At 43.0% G+C, this 21,207-nt stretch overlaps 1 protein-coding gene across 1 annotated transcript in view; it reads right to left on the bottom strand.

Moving 5' to 3' along the window:
* CDYL2 (chromodomain Y like 2) overlaps positions 1-21,207 on the bottom strand; it is a 160,153-nt gene that overhangs the window by 35,415 nt on the left and 103,531 nt on the right. The window contains exons 4-5 of the mRNA XM_036750033.1: positions 8,256-8,473; positions 231-403 (exon numbers count right to left, since the gene is read on the bottom strand). Coding sequence (XP_036605928.1) covers positions 231-403; positions 8,256-8,473 — 391 coding nt within the window. The remainder of the gene's footprint in view (positions 1-230; positions 404-8,255; positions 8,474-21,207) is intronic.

Below are 21,207 nucleotides of genomic sequence, written 5' to 3'. Positions count from 1 at the left end.
GGACAGGAATAGATACACAAATGAGCATTTCAGTCTGGGAATGTTCTGAGATTTATGCCGTGGGGAAAAAACGGAAAACAGTCACCAAGACCCCTCCTATGGCAACGTGTTGCTTCATATCCCCTTAAACTATCACCTGAATGTACCGTTCAGGTGCCCCCTGAGCCCTGGTCAATCAGAGCCTGTCCTCAGGCCCAAGGCAGACAGAGCTCAGGGTCAGTGTGGGTCACCTTATAGCTTCTGCAATCCTGGTACTCTCCTTTCTTCTGTCGGTGGACAACCTGCCAAGTAAGTAGGAATAATCTAAGCCGCTACAGAACACGCTTCCAACCGCGCTGAGAAGCAAGAGTTTGCTGTCGTCCGCGGACGCGTTGCACAATGCTCTCCGCACTTCCTTCATAATCTGTGTACAGAGAAGAGTAAACAATGGAAATGCTTAGCACAGCTGCAACCCGTCTCACAAAGGGAGGAATTGGGCCTGGTGGTTAATGACTGATTCTCCAGCCTGGATGTCAAGGCCCTCTGGTGCTGTGTGACTATGACTTTGTGTATTTCTCTGCGGTGATAACTGCATTTGTTTCAACGTAATTTAATTCGATTGAATTCAGCAAGCATGTATTAGTCATCTCCTCTGTGCCAGGTACTGTGCTTTGGGTCGGGGGTGAGGGTGGGCGGGGTACAAAAACAAAAACTAACGGGAGCTTCCGGTCTGCTCATGGAACCAACACCTACATAGACAACTAAATATGCACAAATTAAATACACGGTTATTTTTGGTGGGTGGGGACACTCCTAACCGGGGGAGGCAGGAAAGTCTCTTGAGGAAGGTGGCCCTTGAGTTAAGTCTTGAAGGGTGGTTGAAGTTCCAAGAGGTGGAGATAAGAAGGGAGAGCATTCCAGGCATGGAGGGCAGCCTGGAATGGAGCAAAAGCATGGAGATGGGAGATGGGATGAGGGGGAATCAATCAGCCTAGAAGTATGGACCAGGACCATACTTCTGAAGGGCTTTAATGTCAGAAGGAAGAACCTCTACTCAGTCTCAGCAGGTCACAGGCTACCAGTCTAGCATTTGGGATTAACTAACTGGAGACAGAATGGCCATACATTGGGCTAAGTTGCCCTGTGTTCTAAGCCTTCCCTAGCTCTCCCACTTTCTGAGCTGTATTATCTCAATGGGAGTTATCCATAGATCAGAGGTCTCTTCCTCGGCATAAACCCTCTAGAGAGACAAAGATTAGCTTGTGGCATGGGTAAGGATTGTTCTTTGCATTTAGAGCCCCAAGGTTATGCCACAGACCCCTGAGAAAACAACTTTCTACTTATATTTTGAAAATTAAGAATAAAACAGTCTCTAACCCTGGATGGGTTCAGTGGAATTTATCACGCAGGGGAATACAATCAAGTGATTTCATTAACAATGTCAAACTGGTCACAGATAGGTTCATTTCGCAGATAGGACTAGGGACAGAAATATTTACCATACATAAAAATGGTTTATCATTGGTTTGAATTATTGTAGCTAGTACTGAAATCCACACAAGCATTAATTGATCACCTGCTATGTACAGGGCTCTGTGCTACGAGACATCCAAGTCATAACAATCAGAGTTGTGTAAAGTAGTGTTGATTACCTCCAGAAATAGCAAGTTCTCCATCCCTCCATTCAAAGGAGCACTCATTTGATCTGATAGACTGGAACTGACCTACTGGTAGGGTTGGACTAGAGGTGGTCCCTACTTGTCATAACCCATTGTGGGCTATGGGGAGAAAACATCCATGTAACTAAAAGGTTCTCTCCTGGATTAGAACTTCTAACCGGGTATAGAAGACCACCCACCTACAGTCTCCTTTCCAGGCTTCCAAAGCTAGGGTGGGGAGAGGAATAAGAGGAAAGAGCATTAGAATGGCAGTCTTTTCTGAGCCCTGGCATTAATGAGCCATTCTGCCAAGCAAAATCGGAATTTCAAGCATGTGCCAGTGATTTTCTCTGGACAAGGATGACAAATCTATGAACTTCTCTCTCCTCAGGGGCTGCATAGGATTATGAATAAATATTATTCTAATTTTCCTTAGATCAAATGTGAAATCTTCACTTAACTGAAGTCTCCATGTGCAATGAGATAGCTGACTTTTCGGAGTATTCATGGACATCCATCCTGAAGTCAGATTAGGTGAGGGCTTTGCTCACACCTTCCCCATAAGGCTCACAGGAGTCCCTGGGATTTCTCATTCACCTCTAGACTTTACCAGCATGAGGAGAGAAGAGGAGGTTGGGGTAGGAAGCCCACATCCACCCTCTCTTCCTCACAAAAGCTAGTGACCAAGAGTTGGTTGTGGGGTTTTTGTTGTTGTTTGTTGTTGGGTTTTTTGGGGAGGGGTCAGGGATCAGTATAGCAAGAAGTTTGAATGCTGAAGAAACCAAGTCGCATATGAGACAACTAACTCACTGACCTCATCGACTGAGAGTACCTGCCTGAGGACAAAGGAAAGGGGGAATAAGGCTTGCTTTTTGTAACTTCATGAACTTGAACAAGAAAACCAGACTCATTCATCACCATTTTTTTTTACTGACTTCCATGGAATTCTGGGTTGGCTGCAAAACAGAGCTTCCAAACCGTAAAGTTACTGTATGAATTTGAAGCCGTGCTGCTGTTATCATTCAGTCATGCTGTAACCAGCCAGGGATCCAAACTAATGAAAATACGGCCTATACAAAGTTTGGGGAAAACAATGTAGCATGATTTTTTTTAACATTTCCATGTGTTTAATATGCCTCTGAAAGAGAGTCAGGAATGGGCCCCCTAATGAATACAGAGGAAAGGAAGATTCTTCCTCCCCAACGCTCCACCATCTGCTCCACAGTCTGCTTCGAAATTGTTTGCTGGATGGTGGGGACAGGAGGCTGGCCAGCTTCACAAATCTGGGGTATGTGAAGCCAATGCCCTACTAAGGGGCCCCCCGGTGCAGGGCCAGGGTCTGTAGCTAAAGAAAACACAGCCTGAGGCCAGCTGGATCAGCTCCAGCAACTGATGACTCCCTCGAGCTAGCCTTACTCACACGATTTCAGTTTGAACTTGGAGGGAATCTCAGACAGGAAGGAAGACAGAACTGCATGGGTGTGAAAGCCCTCCGTCTTTGCTAACATCTTCTGACCCACGGCTCTATGGACAGCCACAGCAACCACAGCGGCAGGAATGTCAACACCTATGCAGGGTGTCCGAAAAGTCTTCATGCAATTTTAAGCTTTTAAAACATAAGAAAGCTATTAAAGCTTAAAACCACACTAAGACTTTTGGGGTACTATATTTTATTGAAAGAAAATGGTCCCTTTGTGTACCCAGTGCTGAGCAGGGCTTTGTACATAGCATGTCTTTAACAAATTTCATTTGAATTGAAGGTGGCTGATTAATCCCATAGAACACGTAGCTTCCAATGGGGTCATACTCTCATTTCCTGGGGAAGGTGAAAGTAAACAAATATTGCACCTTATACTGTGAGGAAGCTCACCTTTGGCACTCTTTACAGCGAAGGCTGTACGTGCTCAGCTCAAACATTTTCCATGACTCCCTACTGCCTCGCAAATAGAATTCCTTTACCGGGCATTCACGTCGTTCCACAATCTGGAACTGGATGCCCTTTCGGTGCTAGGATTACCCTTCAAATATCCTCTATTTGGACAGCTAGGTGGCAGAGTAGATGAAGCGCTGGGCTTGGAGTCAGGAAGACCTGAGTTCAAATTCTGCCTCAGAAACTCACTTGCTGTGTGACTCTGGGCAAGTCAATCAACTTCTTCTTGCCTCAGTTTCCTCAACTGTAAAAATGGGGATAATAATACCACGTATCTGATAGAGTTGTTGTGAGGACCATATGAGGTAATATTTGTGCTTAGCACAGTGCTGGGCACACAGTAGGTGCTGTATAAATGCTTATTCTCTCTAGATAAACTGAATAAATCCCTGACCTTTTACACACAGTGTGAGCTGCACCTCTATCCCTTGCGCTGATGCTATTTTGTCTTTCTGAAATGCCTTCTTTCCTCTTTTTTTGCCTATTAAACTCCTACCTATCTTTTCTAGACTATCTCAAATGCCATCTCTTCCAAGAAGCCTTCCTTGATTGCTCCAATCAGGAAAATTGTTTCCCCCTTCACAGTCCACGTATTTCTTTGTTCTGCCACTCTTTAACACTGTGAGGTGAGGTCCAGTTTCCTTATCTGTAAGAGGCTTGCCCTAGCCGATACAGACAACAACTACAGCAGGAATCATAGTATATATGTATGTATGTATGTATGTAAGTAGTGCTTGGAGGCTGGCAAGGTGCTTTAGATGTATTATCCCATTTGGTCCTCTCCATAACCTTGTGAAGATCTCTCTTTTTGTAGGTGAGGAAACTGAGGCAAACAGAGTTTAAGTGACTCATTCAGGGTTACCCAGTCTAGTGAGCTTCTGGGTCAGGATTTGAACTCAGGTCTTTCAGATTCCAAGTCCAGTGGTTTACTTACTGTAATACTCCACCTAGTAGTAAATAGCAGACCCAGGACTCCTACCTCAGGTTATTGGACCCCCCAAAACAATGTTTTTTTCCATTCTACTAAGGCTACCCCCTACTGAACTTACTAAATGTGAATTGAGTTGCTAATTAAGACTCAGAATGTCAGCATGGAAGGCACCTGGTGAGCATGGGGTTCGGTGCCCTCATCTGACTAATGAGAAAACTAAGTCTAGGGGGATGAAGCAATTTTCCCAAGGCAACACAGCTTCCAAATCATCCCAACAAATGTCTGAGGGATGTCACCCTAAACGGGGTATGACAGGTTATGAATGAGAAAGGCTCATTGGTTGTGAAGGAAAAACAGGAGTATGAGCAATATTTCTTCATGTGTAAAAACCCATTAACCGCTTAACTTGGGGAAAAATGAGAGGGGACCCTGACTGGTCATTTAACTGTTCATTGATTTGACTTTGTTCACCCGTAGGTGGCTCTGAATGAACTAGAGTCCCAACAAATTTCTCCTGGTACCTTAAGGTCCACCAGGCTAACCGGGTACCAAGAACTGTAGGTAATTGGGGAGCATTAGAAACAGGACTGAGCTGAGAGAGAAGCACAATTCCAATTCGTTCAAAATCATGCATTCTTCCCAGAAACCTTACTCTGGCTGGAGGGCTAGAAATTCATTAGACCCACTCCACAAAGGTAACCGGACACTTAGCTATGACAAACACAACCTTAAAATAGCTCAGCGTCTTTAATTAATGAACCTAAACGTGAAAGCCAAGAGAGACTGGAACATGCTTTGGAGTAGGGGTGAGGGCACAGGGATACACTTCAAGATCTATATTATAGATTGAAGAACAACCTAAAGAATCCAGGCCAAGTGCTGAGGACTCTTATATTGAGTTCCATCTTCCATCTACTAGAGGTGAGCCACCACCATATTGGCTGGTCCAAAGGGAAAACATCTCTTGACCTTGGACCTCTTGATTAGGTATTGGGATGGTCAGAGGAACAAGGGAAGTTCTAAGTGACTCCTTCCCCCCACCTCTTACCTTTTCAACATTCCAAAGAAAGAGTTCTATGGAAGGAGTTTAAGGTTACCCATCCCAAGAGGGGAATTGGGCCGAGAGACAGAGGAGTTCTCTCTTTTAACCTTTTCTAGAAAGCCAAAAAAACTGATTCAGGCCAGAAGGATAGTTATAGAGAAGACTGGGAAGGGTCACAAACAAGGTCAAGGAGAGCTTCATACTGGTAGTACTGTAGACTAGTATCACTACTAAGAGAAATTAAACAAAACAAGTCTCAGATTTAGTGGGAAGATCCTTGTAAAGAGGGGCAGATCTAGGTCTAATAAAATCAGAATTGAATGTTGAAGCTAGAGGGAAATCTAGAAAGCACCCAGTCTTGGCTGTCCCTTTTTAGAGAAGAAAGAGATGAAAACCAGAGAATGAAGGTGTCTTGGCCAAAGATGGATAACTGGTTCAAATCTAGGTTTTCTGATTTCTAGCCCCTGCTATTCGAAGCTCCTTCGCTATTAAACTGTGTTTGAAGGATGGAGTATTAGAAAATACTTAAGAGGTCTTGACTTGCCTACAGGGGAGAGTGAATCTCAGCTCTATAAAGAGGTATATCTGGGGGTAGGATGGGAGTCACCCTGAATAAAATCACCTCCAGACAAATTCCTATGGTATTTTTCAGTAGCAGCCAAGCCAACAGACCCTGGGATACTCTCCCCTTTAGAGAGGGAATATTTGGAAGAAGGGCTATAGGAAGGTAGATTTCTTCCCTGAACATAGAAGAGAATGCAAAGGAAAAAAAACTGGGATCAGGAACTAAGAAAACATAAAACTTGTCAATGTCAATTTGGAGGGAGGAAGGTCTCTACTGGATTTCCCTGAGGGGTTTTCCTTAACCCTGTTCTATAAAGCATTTTTATTAGTGATTTAGATGAAGGCATGCTTGTCAAATTTTCAGATGGCAGGAAACTTGGAGAGACCAGCTAAGGACACTGAATAATGGAGTCAGGATCCAAAAAGATTCTGACAATCTAGAATGACAGACCAAACCTAAGAAGATTATTAATCACATTAATTGGGACAAATGTAAAGTCCTAAACAAGTAATATATGTGTATATATATATATATATATATATATATATATATATATATATATATATATATATATATGTGTGTGTGTGTGTGTGTGTGTGTGTGTGTGTGTGTGTGTGCACAAGATGGGGGTGGGGGGAGACAGAGATGACCATACAAAAATTTGTCATTTCCAGCTCAATGAGAGTCAATAGATAATTAAGAAGTAGTCAGAAGTCTGATGTCTCAGATTTCATTTGGAGAGGCATTGTGTTCAGAATGAGCTAAGTAGCATCGTATTCAGCATTTTCAGAAAACTTTCAGTTGGAGAAAAACTGGAGACCATCTAGAGAAGAGTAATCAGAATAGTGAAAGTCCTCAAGGTCATGAGATGAAAGAATCAGTTGAAGGGACTGCGTATGTTTAGACCTCAGGACTATGAAATTTGTCTTCAAGGAACTGAATGGATGGTATGTGGAAGAAAGGTTTAGACCCAGTCTGTTTGACCACAGAAGGGCAAGCCAATACCAATGAATGAAAGTAAGTTTGAGAAGTTTAAGTTTGGGTTTGATGTAAGGAAAAACTTCCTAACAATTAGAGCTATCCACAAGTAGAATGTACCACCTCAGAAGGTAATGAGTTTGCATTTCTAGAGGTCTTCAAAGGCTGGATGTCTCCTATTTGTTCATTCCAATTTATCCTGAACATATGCTGTATGTACATAGCTGTTTGCATGTCGTCTCCCCCATCAGACCCTGAACTCCTTAAGAGCTGGAAGTGTCCTTTGCCTTTGTATTCCTGATACTCATCACCATGCCATTCACATAGTAGGCACTTAATAAATGCTTACTGATTACCTGAATGACTAGGAGGGAAGTCTGTTCAGATAAGGGCTGTACTAAAAGTCCTCTAAGGATTTTTCCAATTCTGAGTCTCTTTGATTCTATGACCAGTGAAGGGGGGCTGGGTTGGTGACAGCCTAGGGACCACGTTCAAGTAAGAATCAATTGAAGAAACCGGGGATGTTTAGCCTTGAGAGAGAAGAGTTTAGGGGGGAATATGATTGCCATTTTCAAGTATTTTAAGGGCTATCATAGGGAAGACAGAATGGATTTGCTTTGCTTGGCTCCAGGGGAGGAATCTAGGAATAATAAGTGGAAGAGGCTGAGAGGCTGTGAGCTCCTGGAGAAGAGGGACTTCATTTGTCTTACTTTGTATTCCCAACACTTAGCATAGTGCCTGGCACATAGTAGGTGCTTACTAAATGCTTCTAGATTTGACTTGAGAGGCAGATTTAGGCTTCATGTAAGGGGAAAGGGGGCAAATTTCTTAGGAGAGTTGTCAAAGAAGGGAGATAGTGAATTCCCCATCACTGGAGGTCTTCACATGCAGACTGGATGACCACTTGTTGGAAATGTTATGGAAGGGTTTCCTAACCTGTCAAGGGTTGGTCTAAATGACCTCTAAGGTCCCATTTCAACTCTGATTCTGTAGGAAAATGTAACAAAACATAATCTCTTGATGGATTTGCTTTTTTTCACCAGTCAATTGTCTTTCCCCTTATAGACACCTCTTAGCGTAGCTAAGAAGAAGGTAATTCTATTGAATGTCTTGATCAAAATGTCAATGGACACTGAGCCTAGCTCATTAGCCCTCGGGACCTTCTCTCTTACCTCTGGTGTCAGGGCATTGTTGTCAGAAGTCTGGCTGGACAGCAGAATGTGTGTGAATCCTTCTTCCTTACGCACCACAATGTCTCGAAACCGGCAGTTGCTCTCATTTTGACGTACGCTATACCTGAGCCTCTTGTCAAAGACGTAATCTTTGTCCCCTTCAATTTTCCTCTTCACAGGGCTATGCAAGTGTAGACCTCCATTGGTCAGAGTGGAACCTTTCAAATTCAAAACAAATAAGATATGATACAGACATACAGAATAGCCAGGGTTTAGGAGAGTCTAAATCAGCTGTTCTTAACCTAGGGTCCATGAATTTTTTAAAAGTATAACCATATAGATAATTGTATTAATAACTGTATTGTACTATAACTGGTCTCCTATATATTTCATTTTATACATTTAAAATGATTATTCTAAGAAGGGGACCCCAGGTTTCATTAGACTTCCAAAGGGATTTACAAACAAATAACAAAATCTAGAGAAAAGAATCTTAGCTAATTTTAATTAATCATTAATTTAATTAATTGATCCTTTTCAGGATCAATTTGGATAGCTATGTGTTGGCTCTAAACTACAGATTGGGCCCTCATCTTTGTTTTATCGGTGCAGGGTCTGCTGAAGTCACTGACAACCAGGGGCCTTTTAGATATGATCTCACGAGGGGAGGAAGTATAGCCTGGCGCTCTAAAGAAAATACAGTTATGATCTCTCTCCCCTATGATCTCTGTGCTCCCCTCTGAAGTTTTGTGTGAGTCCCTGAACTCTGGTTGTTTACTTGAGAAGAGGACCGTCCCAGGAAATCTTCCCTGAAGACATAATCTCTGAAAGCGAGATAAAAGATAAAATCTGAAACCCAAATCTGTTCTCCTTCCCCAGAGTCCAGGAAGCCACTGCCCTGCTCCCTTCTGGACTCTGCTCAAGTTGTCCTGGAGGATGACTCACATGGCACCTCCAGTCATGCTTCTGACAATGGCAGGGAATTGCTGCCTGGGAGCTGGTCTTGCTACTGCAGGGTCAGCAGGTCTCAGCTGATTTGTATAGAGCTCCATCAGGAACCAAGTGAGCATGTCCAGGTGTTACTTAACTGCCCTCTCCAAGCCACTCCCCCTCCTCAGGAAGGCAATGGACTTCTGCTACTGGATATGCATACTGTATATGGGAAGGTGAGAAAAGAGCCCTAGTCTCCCCTAGGGATAGCACAGCTGGTGAGAAGCATGTAATTGCCGGTGTTTATTGAAGCCCTGCTTGGCCTCAGACATAGAGAGAACAACTCTGGCCAGCTCATGTCCTTGAGTATGTGGAAGGGATTCAGATTAAAATAAGTTCCCTCACCTAAAAAACTGTCTACACTCATGCTGATTCCCAACCAGTGGAAAATGGTGGTGGAGCACTGCAGAAGGGGTGGATAGTGGAGACGGATCATGGAATCTTAGACTGTGAGAGCTGGAAGGGACCTTAGTGATCTAATCTAACCCCTTCATTGTTCGGAGGTACAAACCGAGGCCCAGAGAGGGAAAAGGACTTGCCTAAGTTTACACAAGTCTTCTTGACAAATAATCTCACCTCAGACAGAAAAGTACCAGACAGAACACAGTTGGGGGAGAGCCCCAAGTAGGCTGCTCTTTCAAGGGCAAGGAGAAAGTAGTCTCCACCAGCTGCTTGGTAGATAAAGCAAGAAAGGCACTTGTATATTGGGAATTCATGTTGTTCCTTCCACTTTGATCTGATAAATACTCAGGTGTCTCTGTCCTAAGTAGCATTATCACTTCTGCTCAAATCAGATGGGACTGAAGCTTTGGCATGAGTCACCTAGGATACTATCTTGAAGTCTCCTTAAGACTCTGCTGACCACAAGTGGTGATTTCCAGGTGGGGAGAGGAGAGAGTGAACAGGGAACCAGCGGTCTATACTGAGAACAAAACAATTGCATCCAATGGGAACCACCCCCTTGGGAAATTCACACCTTTTTCATTCCTTATTAAAGAGACTTTTCTTTTTAAAATCGAGCGCTGGGTGCCAAGAGGTAATTTTGTAATGGTGGTGGTGTAGAAGTCGTGATAAAAACAATAATAATGATGGTGAATTAAAAGGAGAAGGAAAAGGAGGAGGAAGAGAAGATTGGAAATTTGGATTTCTATAGCACTTTAAGATACACAAACTGCTTTCCTAGTAACAATCCTACAAGTAAGTAGTGCAAGCATGATGGAAAGAGATCTAGCCAGTAAACCCCAAGTTAAGTGGGCAGTTTCTGGCCATCAAAATTCACCTTCTTTGGAGAGGAGAAGGTGAGGGAGAGGAAGAGTGGAGTTACCTAACTAGCTGGGTCCCCTTTCAGGCAGCTCATTCTACTCACAGGTTGTGTTTGTCCTTCATTTTCAAGGAGGACTATGACATCAGGGAAATGATGACATGACTTGCATTTGACTTTGATTTGAGTGAGGGAGAGCTGTGCAAGGTCACCAGCCTCACTTTCTCCTCCAGAACCATCTGGATCCAGTGATCAGATGGATATTCATCAGAATGACTGGAGATGGCCCAGGATGCATTGGAAGACTGGCCCTTTTACGCTTAGGCCTTTTCATGTACTCACTTAGAGTGATGTAAGGCCCATTCAGTGAATAGGCCTCTTTAAGAAGTCAGTCAAGGGATGGCTCCTTTAGTTAGAAAAAAGAAAAAAAAATCATGCTGGAAGGGGAAGATCCTCAGGGTTGCTGTTCCAAAGAGAAACAGTTACCATGGACATTCACTCTAAGCCAGAAGGGCCCAAAATACAGTCATTAAGTGAAGCTTGGGCAGGGACCTATTGTGGTCCAATCTATGAACTTCAGAGTGAACTGGGTTCAAGGTTTTTTGAAAGAAAAAAAGAAAAAGTATGATTGGGTTATCAGGAGAAAGTGAGGCTGGTGACCTTGCACAGCCCTCCCTCACTCAAATCAAAGTCAAATGCAAGTCATGTCATCATATCCCTGATGCCATGGTCCTCTTCGAAAATGAAGGACAAACACAACCTGTAAGTAGAATGAGCTGCCTCAAAGGGGACCCAGCTAGTTGGTTAACTCAGCTCATCTTCTCCTTCTCCTCCTCCTTCTTCTCTCCAAAGAAAGGTAAATTTTGATGGCCAGAAGCTGCCCACTGAACTTGGGGTTTACTAGCTAAATTTCTTCTTCTTTCTTTCTTTTTCTTTCTTTCTCTCCTTCCTTCCTTCCTTTCTTTCTTTCTTCCTTCCTTTCCTTCTTTATTTCCTTCCTTCTCTCTTTCTCTCTCTCCCTCCCTCCGTCCCTTTCTCTCTCTTTTTTCTTTCTTTCTTCCTTCCTTCCTTTCTTTATTTCACAAAACCTTAAACCCAGTTCACTCTGAGGCTCATAGGTTGGACCACAATAGATCCCTGCCCAAGCTTTACTTAATGGCTATATTTTGGGCCCTGCTGGCTTCAAGTGAATGTCAATGGTAACTGTTTCTCTTTGGAACAGCAACCCTGAGGATCTTCCCCTCCTAACTTGATTTTTTTTTTCTTTTTTCTAATTACAGGGGCCATCCCTTGACTGACTTCTTCAGGCCTATTCACTGAATGGGCCTTACCTCATGCTAAGTGAGTACATGAAAAGGCCTAAGCCTAAAAGGGCCAGGGTCTCCCACTGCATCCTGGGTCATCTCCAGTCATCCTGATGAATATCTATCTGGTTCCTGGACCCAGATGGCTCTGAAGGAGAAAGTGAGGCTGGTGACCTTGCACGGCCCTCCTTCACTCAAATCAAAGTCAACTGCAAGTCATATCATCATTTCCCTGATGTCATGGTCCTCTTCAAAAACAAAGGACAAACACAACAATAAGGGAAAGCATCATCTCGTTTCTACATATGAAGAAACTGAGGCTCAAAAAATGTCAAATGGCCTGCCCGAGGTAACACAGACAAATGGTAAGAACAGATTATAATTCTTCTTTCAAAAAATATCAAATTTCTCTTTTAAAATCTGGCCAATTTCACACAAAGTCAATGTGAAAGTTGTAGCTCTTACTATGCCAAATGGTCAAGGTACCATTGACTGTGTTCAGGCAATAGAGCAAAGAACATGGCAGAAGATTCTCCAAGCCCCACAGGAGGGGAATACATATATCATCCAGTTTTTACCTTCTTCCCCATTCTTCTAAATTAGTCACATTCTAGCTGTAAAATTTTGGCATCTGGATTGGGACATTCCAGAAGGACTCTAACCTGGTTGGTTCATTTTTAGGGCTGGTTTAGACAATAATCATTTATGAACCCTCCCCTGAAGGAGTAAACTAGGTACTACTACTACCAGGTAGTAGTAATCATTGCCCTCTGGGGACCCAACCTGCCAATTCTAGCAAAAGTTTGGGAATGTTTCTATTATTATTTCTTTTCCTTCTCCTTTTAATTTGTATTTTTTCCCTTTTTTCAAAAAGCTGGGAAAATTTATTTTTTGTCCTGTGTGGTTTCCATTTTTGATTTCTTGAAATGTAGCTCTGAAAAGACAGGTTTTTAAAAGCCCACTTTATTTTAAATGGAGCTACTTGATTCCACCTTAAAACCCAGATTACTCTGGCTTTCACTGAATGGCCGATAATAGCCCCAATTCAAGGCTCTGTGGCTCACTATTTAGGTTTGATGGCTTAGAATGAGTATAAATAGCAATTTTTTTCTGTTCCAGCCAGAAACTCTTTAAGGTCTTCCCCTCCCAGACTGATATCTCTGTGATAGTAAATTGGATTGTCTTTAGTCACTACTCTTCCCCAGTCCTTAGTCATTGAATGGGTGTGGCCTCAGATAAAGTGAGACCTGGGAAAGATCTTAATTTCACTGACTGCACCCTGGGCCATAGCCAGTAGTCTTGAACTTTGTCTTGCCACTGAAGGAGAACTCTGGAGAAGAGAATGAAGCTAATGACTTTGCACAGCTCTGACCCACTCATATCCAATTCACAAGGAAGTTAAGACATCACCCTCATGATTCCATTGGTCCTCTTCAAGAACAAAGGATGAACCACAACCACAACAACAACAAACAATCCTTCCCTTTCACATTGCACAGTGATCTGTCCCTACTCTGAGAACTTCAAAGTTGGGATCACACCAGCTTGGGACTTGATTGTTCCTCTGTGTATCCTACCTCCCTTCCTGGACTTTGAGATGCTTGAAGGCAGGCACATCTCTTTATACCCTCTGTGGCATCCAAAACACGACTATGCACATAGTAGGTGTGTAACTCAACAAATTACATTTGCTAAACATTTATTAAGGCCCGCTATGTGCAAGGCCTTTTCCTAGGTGCTAGTGATACAAAGAAGAAAGGAGTTTACATTATACTGAAAGATGGGACAACATACACAAAGATAAGTAAGGAATATAAGGTAGGTAGTAATGAGACAAAAAGTGTTCTAATGAGAATCGAAAGTGTTCTAAGTTCTAAGTGTTCTAAGAAATCTGAAGGAAGGAAAGAACACCTTCAACAAATATTTGAGTGGTACTGCCCTACTCTGTCATTCAATGCAACATGTTTATTTATGTAGGGTATGTGGGGGGGTGTTAATCAGGGGATCCCGGATTAATTGATTTCACCTTGCCCATTTGATGAAATTACAAGATGTTAGGGGCATATAACAGAGACAATGAGATGTTATGATTTTAAAGGAAGTATAAAGTAATGTTTACACTTTTTTTTTACCCCTTTAGGATGTGTGAAGGAGTTCTTCAATTAAACTGGATGGAATTATATGATAGCTAACTGTTGTTTTGCCAAAGGATTGCCCAGTTGGCCCTTTAAAAGCAAAACATATTCTCTAGGGAGTCTGCTGAGGAAGGAAGCAGCTCGGGGGAGAAGAGAGTCATTTTTGGAAGAAAATACTCATTCTCAAAAGGAAATTACTCCTCATCTGTTAGGGAGCAGAAAGGATTACTTTCCCTCCCCATTTGGCTATAGAATCTTACAATGGAGATACTCATCCAATAAGAGATGCCATACTATGCAGGGAATGGGTCCAAGGAGTGGCATGCCCAGCAGAGATGCTGTACTATGGGGAAATAGCATGAAGACACCATGAGAAGAGAAAGGACATTGATCAAGGACTTAGGATATCGGAAGCGAGCTCTGTTGGCCACACATGGTAGCATACTCTGTATGTGTCCAGTCCTTCCCCTGATTCTTGGTGTGTTTGTGGGAAAGTACATCCTAGATTCAAAAGAAGAAAGGTTTTTAGATACTGCTCTTGCAATGCCATCTCATTAATACCTTTGTATGGAACTAACTGGAGCAACTGGCTGGCTGTTGAAGGTAAATACACTGGAGGAGTCTGAGGAGCAAGTTTTAGGAGAACATCCCCATAGTGAACCTTGAACCTGCAGTAGTTGTCCCTCACAGGCATTCCACCTGTGAGTATGAATTATGAAGCATCTCAGAAAGAGTGCTACATTTATTAGCAAACCAACAAGAGTTACTCGAAACTCAGATTCTTAGGATCTTGATACTTCATTCCCAAGTGGGCCACTGCCCTGCCCTGATTTCTGTGGAGCTACTGAGCTTCTGAAATAGAAGGCTAAAGCCAGGGGATGGGAGATGTTCACCAAGGGGTCCTCCTTTGTCTAGGTTAGGGGTGGGGAACCTGTGGCCTCAAGGCCACATGTGGCTTTCTAGGTCCTTGGGTGTGGCCTTTAGACAGGTGTCCTGGCACAGTGTGGTGGGGGAGGGGGTACATTTGTAGTGACCCTTACCCTAGGGGAAAAGGGAAAGGCTAATGGAAATGCTTCCCCAAGATATTCTATCACACCCCACTAGGCACTATGCAGGCCTGTAATGGTTTTTAGTGTCTGGAATGAGTCCAGGTTTTATAGAACAAATCCTTTTATGAAGGGGATTTGTTCTGTGAAGTTTGGATTCAGTCAAAGAGTTGTACTTGAGGACCTAGAGGACCATATGTGGCCTTGAGGCCACAGGTTTCCCACCCCTGGTCTAGGTTCTGCCAGGCAGATGAAACATAAAACCCACAGAATGTCAGAGCTAAAAAGGATATCCACTATCTAGGATTCCAGCCATCCTGCTTCACAAATAGGAGAAAATGAAGTCCAAAGAGATGTGATTTATCCAAGTCACATAACTAAGTGTTGGAGACAGTAATAGAAGCCAGTGCTAAGCCCACCATGCCCCACTTTTCCTGCAACCAGACCCAAAGAAGGCACCCTTGCTTCCTAAGGGAACCTGAGGAACATCCTCATTCACATGCCTCATTGGTCAATTTCCTCATCTCACATACTCATTATCACTTTAACGACACCAAATGCTAATGTGACTCATAAGAAATCTACTACTCTCCTGAAATTATGTAAAATAATCCACCTCTTTCCAAGTAATGACCACAAATAATTTATGGGAAGTAGCAAAGCACAGGGTTATGAAGGAAGCCCCGAATTCAGGTCCAACTTCTGACATGCACTGACTGCATGACCATAAGTCAGTCAGTCTTTCAGTGTCTCAGGTGACTCCCTAAGATTGAGCTGCAGGTGAGTTATTGATCTGATTTTGTGGAGGGAGTTCCCACAGTGGGAGTTCCTCAAACCTATGAAATCACAGACTCTCTCTCATGGCATTTTATGTAGTGGTACACACAGCCTTATACATACAATCTCATTTAATCCTCAATATAACCTTGTAAGATAGTTGCTATGGGTATAGTTATCTCCATTGTACTGAGGGAGAAACCAAGGTTCCCAGAAGGTGAATGACTTGCCCATTGTCAAGTGGCTAACAAGTGTCAAAGACAGAATTTGAACCAAGGTCCTCCTGACTGCAAGTATAACATTCAGAGGTAGGATCTGAAGCCAGGTTTTCCCCAATGCTAAGTGTAGCATGCTATCTTTGACATCAGGCTGCCTCTCTAAAGGAAACACAATTGTTTAATTAAAAGGCTTGGAGTGATTGGAGTCAATTCATTACGGTTAACCTCCAGCTTCGGTCTGGGAGAAGAGCTTCCTAATGCAAGAAGCCAGCCTCACTCTCCTGCATTCTGTCTGGATTTTATGTTCTTGCTTGTATACAGCTCATCAAATTAGGAGATTAGCTTTCAAATGACTAGTTTCTCTGAGAGAAAGGCAGACAGGGAGATCCTAGGAGCATTAACTCTTTCAGGGTACTACACAACAATTCCAGGCCACATTCCTAGAGCTTAAAAGAGTTAGGACATCTCCCTAAGTATCTAACCTGATTACTGGCTATTGGAATCAGAATTCTCTGAATCATGCGAACACTAAAAACCATTACAGGCTGCATAGTGCCTAGTGGGGTGTGACAGAATATCTTGGGGAAGCATTTCCATTAGCCTTTCCCTTTTTCCCTAGGGTAAGGGTCACTACAAATGTACCCCCTCCCCCACCACACTGTGCCAGGACACCTGTCTCAGGCTCTATGCATGCTTCTTATCCCTCCCTGACTCCTCCTTGATATTCTCTTCCCTTGACTTCTATGACTTCTTTTCCTACTGGTAGAGTTCCTGCCAAGGACCCCAAGCAACCTTTATTGTCCTCTTGGCTCGACTTCTGACTCTCCTGAGTTTCAACACTACATCTCAATATTGGAGGCCTCCTCACCCTCTAACATCCACCTTTACCTTCTGTCTTAACCCCCTGGAACATCCCTCTGCCATGGCATACCTCCCCTCCCATTGGTGAGTCCCACTCAAGACCTCCATTTTGGGGAGGGTCCCAGGCCAACCAACCTTCATTGCCCTCCAAGAGCTTTGATGCCACGCCTCCACAATGTGGGTACCTCTTCTCCATTTTCCCTCATCATCTTCCTTTTGTGTTACCTTCCCTCACCAGAAGTAAGCTCCCTGAGGACTGGGCCTGTCTTTCTTTTGGCTTCTATCTGGATCCCTGGTGCCCAGCAAATAATAATCTCTTAATAAATGCTTCTTGGTTTTCCTCTAATGTCTTTAGCCGATTTTACTGAATCTCAGAGTTGGAAGAGAGCTCTGAGGCCATCTGGTCCAACCCATACATGGTCAAGGCCATTCTCAACAACATTCCCAACAAGGGGTCATCCATTGCTGTTGCTCCCCCTTCCTTCCTAAATGGGCGTTACCCACTGGGGCCCCTTCTCTTATTTTTCCAGGTTCTATTCTTTAATGATCTTACTTCAGGAATGTAGGTAAAACCAATCTTCTCTGCCTTAGTTTACATTAGTCAGTTAACAAGCATTTATTAATCACTAGCTATGTCCAAGAACTGTGAGAAATGCTGATCATGCAAAGAGAGGCAAGTAAGTACATGGTCTGTGTTCACAAACAGCCTTTACTCCCTCCTGTGCATTACACCATTTAGAGTCTGGCCAAACTGGAGCCTTTGCTTTCTTTGATTTCATACCTCCCTACATTCACACAAGTTACCTCATGCCTAGAACAGATTTCACATCCATTCCCTTCCTTTTGTTCGAGAAGTTCCTCATCCATGAAGCCTTCCTGGGAGCTCTCATCCCTCAAGGCAGAGCACTAAAGCACCAGGCCTAGAATCAAGAAGACCTTACACCAAATTCATCCTCAGACCCTCACTAGCTGTGTGGCCCTGGGCAAGTCACTTAACTGTTGTTGTCTTTCTCATTTTCCTCAATGGTAGAAGGGGGATAATAATAGCACCTACCTCCCAGGACTGTTGTGAGGACAAATGAGATAATATTTGGAGAGTGCTTAGTGTAATACCTAGCATATAGTAGGCAGGTAATAAATGTTTGTTCCCTCTGTTAACCTGGCCTGAGCACTTAGTCTTTTTACGAGTTGTGTTATAGGTAGAGATCAGCTACTGAGATCTTATCTCCTTGACCCTAATTCTTTCATTTGAGTGCCTGTAGAGAAAAATGAGGAACACTAGAAAGTGGTACGTGGCAACTGAGGACAACTGGAAAAGAGAAAACAGGAAAGTACCAAAGGGCATTAGGGCCAAGAGAATGATTCTGAAGATTGGAATGACTCATCCTGCATAGGGGAGATGGCATAGAAACATTCAAGAACATTAGGGACTCATCCAGTCACTGGTACCCCAGGGTATTTGGGCTCCTCTAGTAAAGGCCCTCCCCCAAGTCCTTTCTTGGGTCACTGTTCACCGCTGATGGAAGAGGCCTCACACTTCCAACATGTTGTCATCACTCAGAAGGCTCCCAGTTCTGTACAGTAGACTCTTGGTCCACCAGTTAGGATGAGTCCCTAATGTTCTTTGAGACTGATATATACATATATATATATATATATATATATATATATATATATATATATATATCTTTGAGACTGATGGCTGCCCATTGAGATTCCTTTGAGAGTCTCAATTGAGAGTTGTGCACTTGGAAATGGGAAGTTGATCCTATATAGTGAGGGTGCCATGCATATATTTTCCCAGCTTTCCTCAGTGGAGGTTAGGAACCAAGAGAACAGAATCCCCCAGAGCACACTAAGAATCCTTTTGTCGTAGGAGTCTCTGACACAAGGCTTATAGTTATTTGTGTACTTGTCTCACACCCCCACTATACTATAAATTCCTTGGGGTATAGAATGTGATACTTTTCCACTGTGCTGAGGCAATGAAGAGTACTGGGCGTGAGGTCAGAGGGCTGGGTTCACATTGTGTCTCTACCACTTAGTATGTATGGGACACTGGTCACTCAATTTCTCTTGTCTATAAAACAAGAAGGATGGACCAGAGGACCATTAAAGTCCCTTCCAGCTCTTAAATTATGATTTTATGGGTACCATCAAACAGCACATGACTCGGCACACAGTAGGTGATTAATATATGCTTGTTGAACTAAATTAAGTGGAACCAGGGAGAATCTGGTCAAATTAGTGCTGTAATATAATGACATAATAACAGTTGACATCTCTCTAGTTCTTTAACTTTCAAAAATCATTTCACCACAGCAATCCTCAGAGGGCAAGTATTTTGTTTCCTTTTTACTTTTGATCAGGGTCTCTGATATTCATCACTGTGGGGAGCTTCAAGGGTGGAAATTCCTTCCACCAACACAAAAGGGCAACTTCCCTCTAAGGTACAGTCTTAGAGAGTTGCCTGGGGCACTGAGGGGTTAACCCATCTGGCCAGGGTAAGCCAGCAGGTAAGTGTCAGAGGCAAGGTTTGAACTCAGGCCTGCCTGACTCCAAGGTCAGCCCTCTCTATCCACTATACTCCACTGCCTAAAAGAATAGGTGTTCCCATTTAACTCAGGAGGGAACCAAGGCTCAGACAGGTGAAGGGATTGACTCTAAGTCTTCCTGACAGCCCGTGTAACAGATTACTATATACCACACTGTCTTTCAGAGGTGGTTAAGCTTAAAAATATAAACAGGCTTGATCCTCTTTAGACAAATCCATGGATAACAGATGCCTAACAGGTTGTAGCTGGTTACCTAGCCCGTGAGGTCCCTTCTATTCAGAGGTATCAAGAACCTAAATGAAATTACATTTTCAAGGTAAGCATTTAGGTCTTGGAAATTGGCAAACGCTACAAATCCGAGTTTGAATTATTGTTTTATTGTTTGCCTAGACTTGAAGAAAATGTTAATAATGCACATTAAAGTGTGTCATGCGTACTTTATTTTTCCTGGAGAGCTGATTGTTAAATATTTACCAGCACGCCACTGCTTCAATTCCATTGCCACGGACCTACTTTCACCAAACAACAACTCAATTCAATTAAATAAATATTTATTAATTCAATAAATATTAATTCAATAAATATTTATTAAGTGCTAACTATGTGCCAGTGTACAAATGCCCAACCTTTTACATAATTCACCCTCAGAGAATCTCTCCATAGATGATCCTGCCCACCTCCCTCCAAAATAACAAAATAAACAAACAGAAAACCTTTTAATCACTACAGAAGGAAACTGCACCTGACTTAAGAAGCCTTGGCTTTTTTCACTGCGCTACCCTGGGGTTTGCTGGAGGTGTTATCTAAGGTGCCTTTAAGCCATGTGATCTTGTGAGCTCAGGTGGGATGAAGGTTCCTGAAGAAGAAAATATTAAAGACAGTTTCCAAAGTCACCTCCTTCCCTAAAGGATAGAGAAATCCAACTTTATTGGTGAGTTAAGCACTACCCAGAGAGGTAATATGACTGTGGATAAAGCGCTGAACTTGAGAGTCAGTCTACCTTCAACCCTCCCACTCAGCTCTAAGGCCTAGAGACAGCAGGGAGGGACAATGGAGGAGACGGTAGGCCTGCAGTCAGGAAGATCTGAGTTCTGAATGCAGCTTTAGGTATTAATTATGCTGGGAAGTCACTTCAGCTCTGTCTGCCTCAGGTTCCTCAACTGTAACATGGAGATAAAAATAACACCTATCTGCCAGGTTTGTTGTGAAGATCAAATGAGACCATATCTGCAAAGCACTTGGCACACAATAGTCACTTAATAAATGCTTGTTTCTTACCTTCCCTAGGCAGGACACTTAACTTTTAGGAGCCCCCATTTCATTTTCAGTAAGATAGAACCTTCCCGGCATGTTTATTGTGTGTTCAAATGCTTATTGTGTGCTTGCCGCTAGTATAAGCCATTGAATATCTCTAGTTAAAAATGAGCAAAATTCAGATTTTCTTTGGGCCCGAGCCCTGGCTGAGGGAAAAGAAGAGTGATAACGGATGATTATCAGAGAAAAGCCTTCAAGATTGGACCGGGTCCTCTGGGCCATGATGGTGAGCGATGTAATGCCAAGCCAGAGAAGAACAGATGGGAGGCACAACTTGCTTCACAAAGTCCCATCAAAAAGACAACTTAAAAGGAATTTATTTTTTTCAATGTCATCAACCAATTTGACAAAACAATCCCTCTCAATTACAGTATCACCCAGAAAGCAGACAGCAGCAGCCTGAGTGCTGAAAATAAGAAAGAAGAGAGGGAGATCGCTTGGATGAAGCCTTAACAGATGTTGGGAACATTTACAGATGGGGCAGGGAAGAG

The sequence above is a fragment of the Trichosurus vulpecula genome, chromosome 3, assembly GCF_011100635.1.
Source record: "Trichosurus vulpecula isolate mTriVul1 chromosome 3, mTriVul1.pri, whole genome shotgun sequence".
In the NCBI taxonomy this organism is placed as follows: Eukaryota; Metazoa; Chordata; class Mammalia; order Diprotodontia; family Phalangeridae; genus Trichosurus; species Trichosurus vulpecula.
This window is presented reverse-complemented; position numbering and strand designations above follow the sequence as displayed.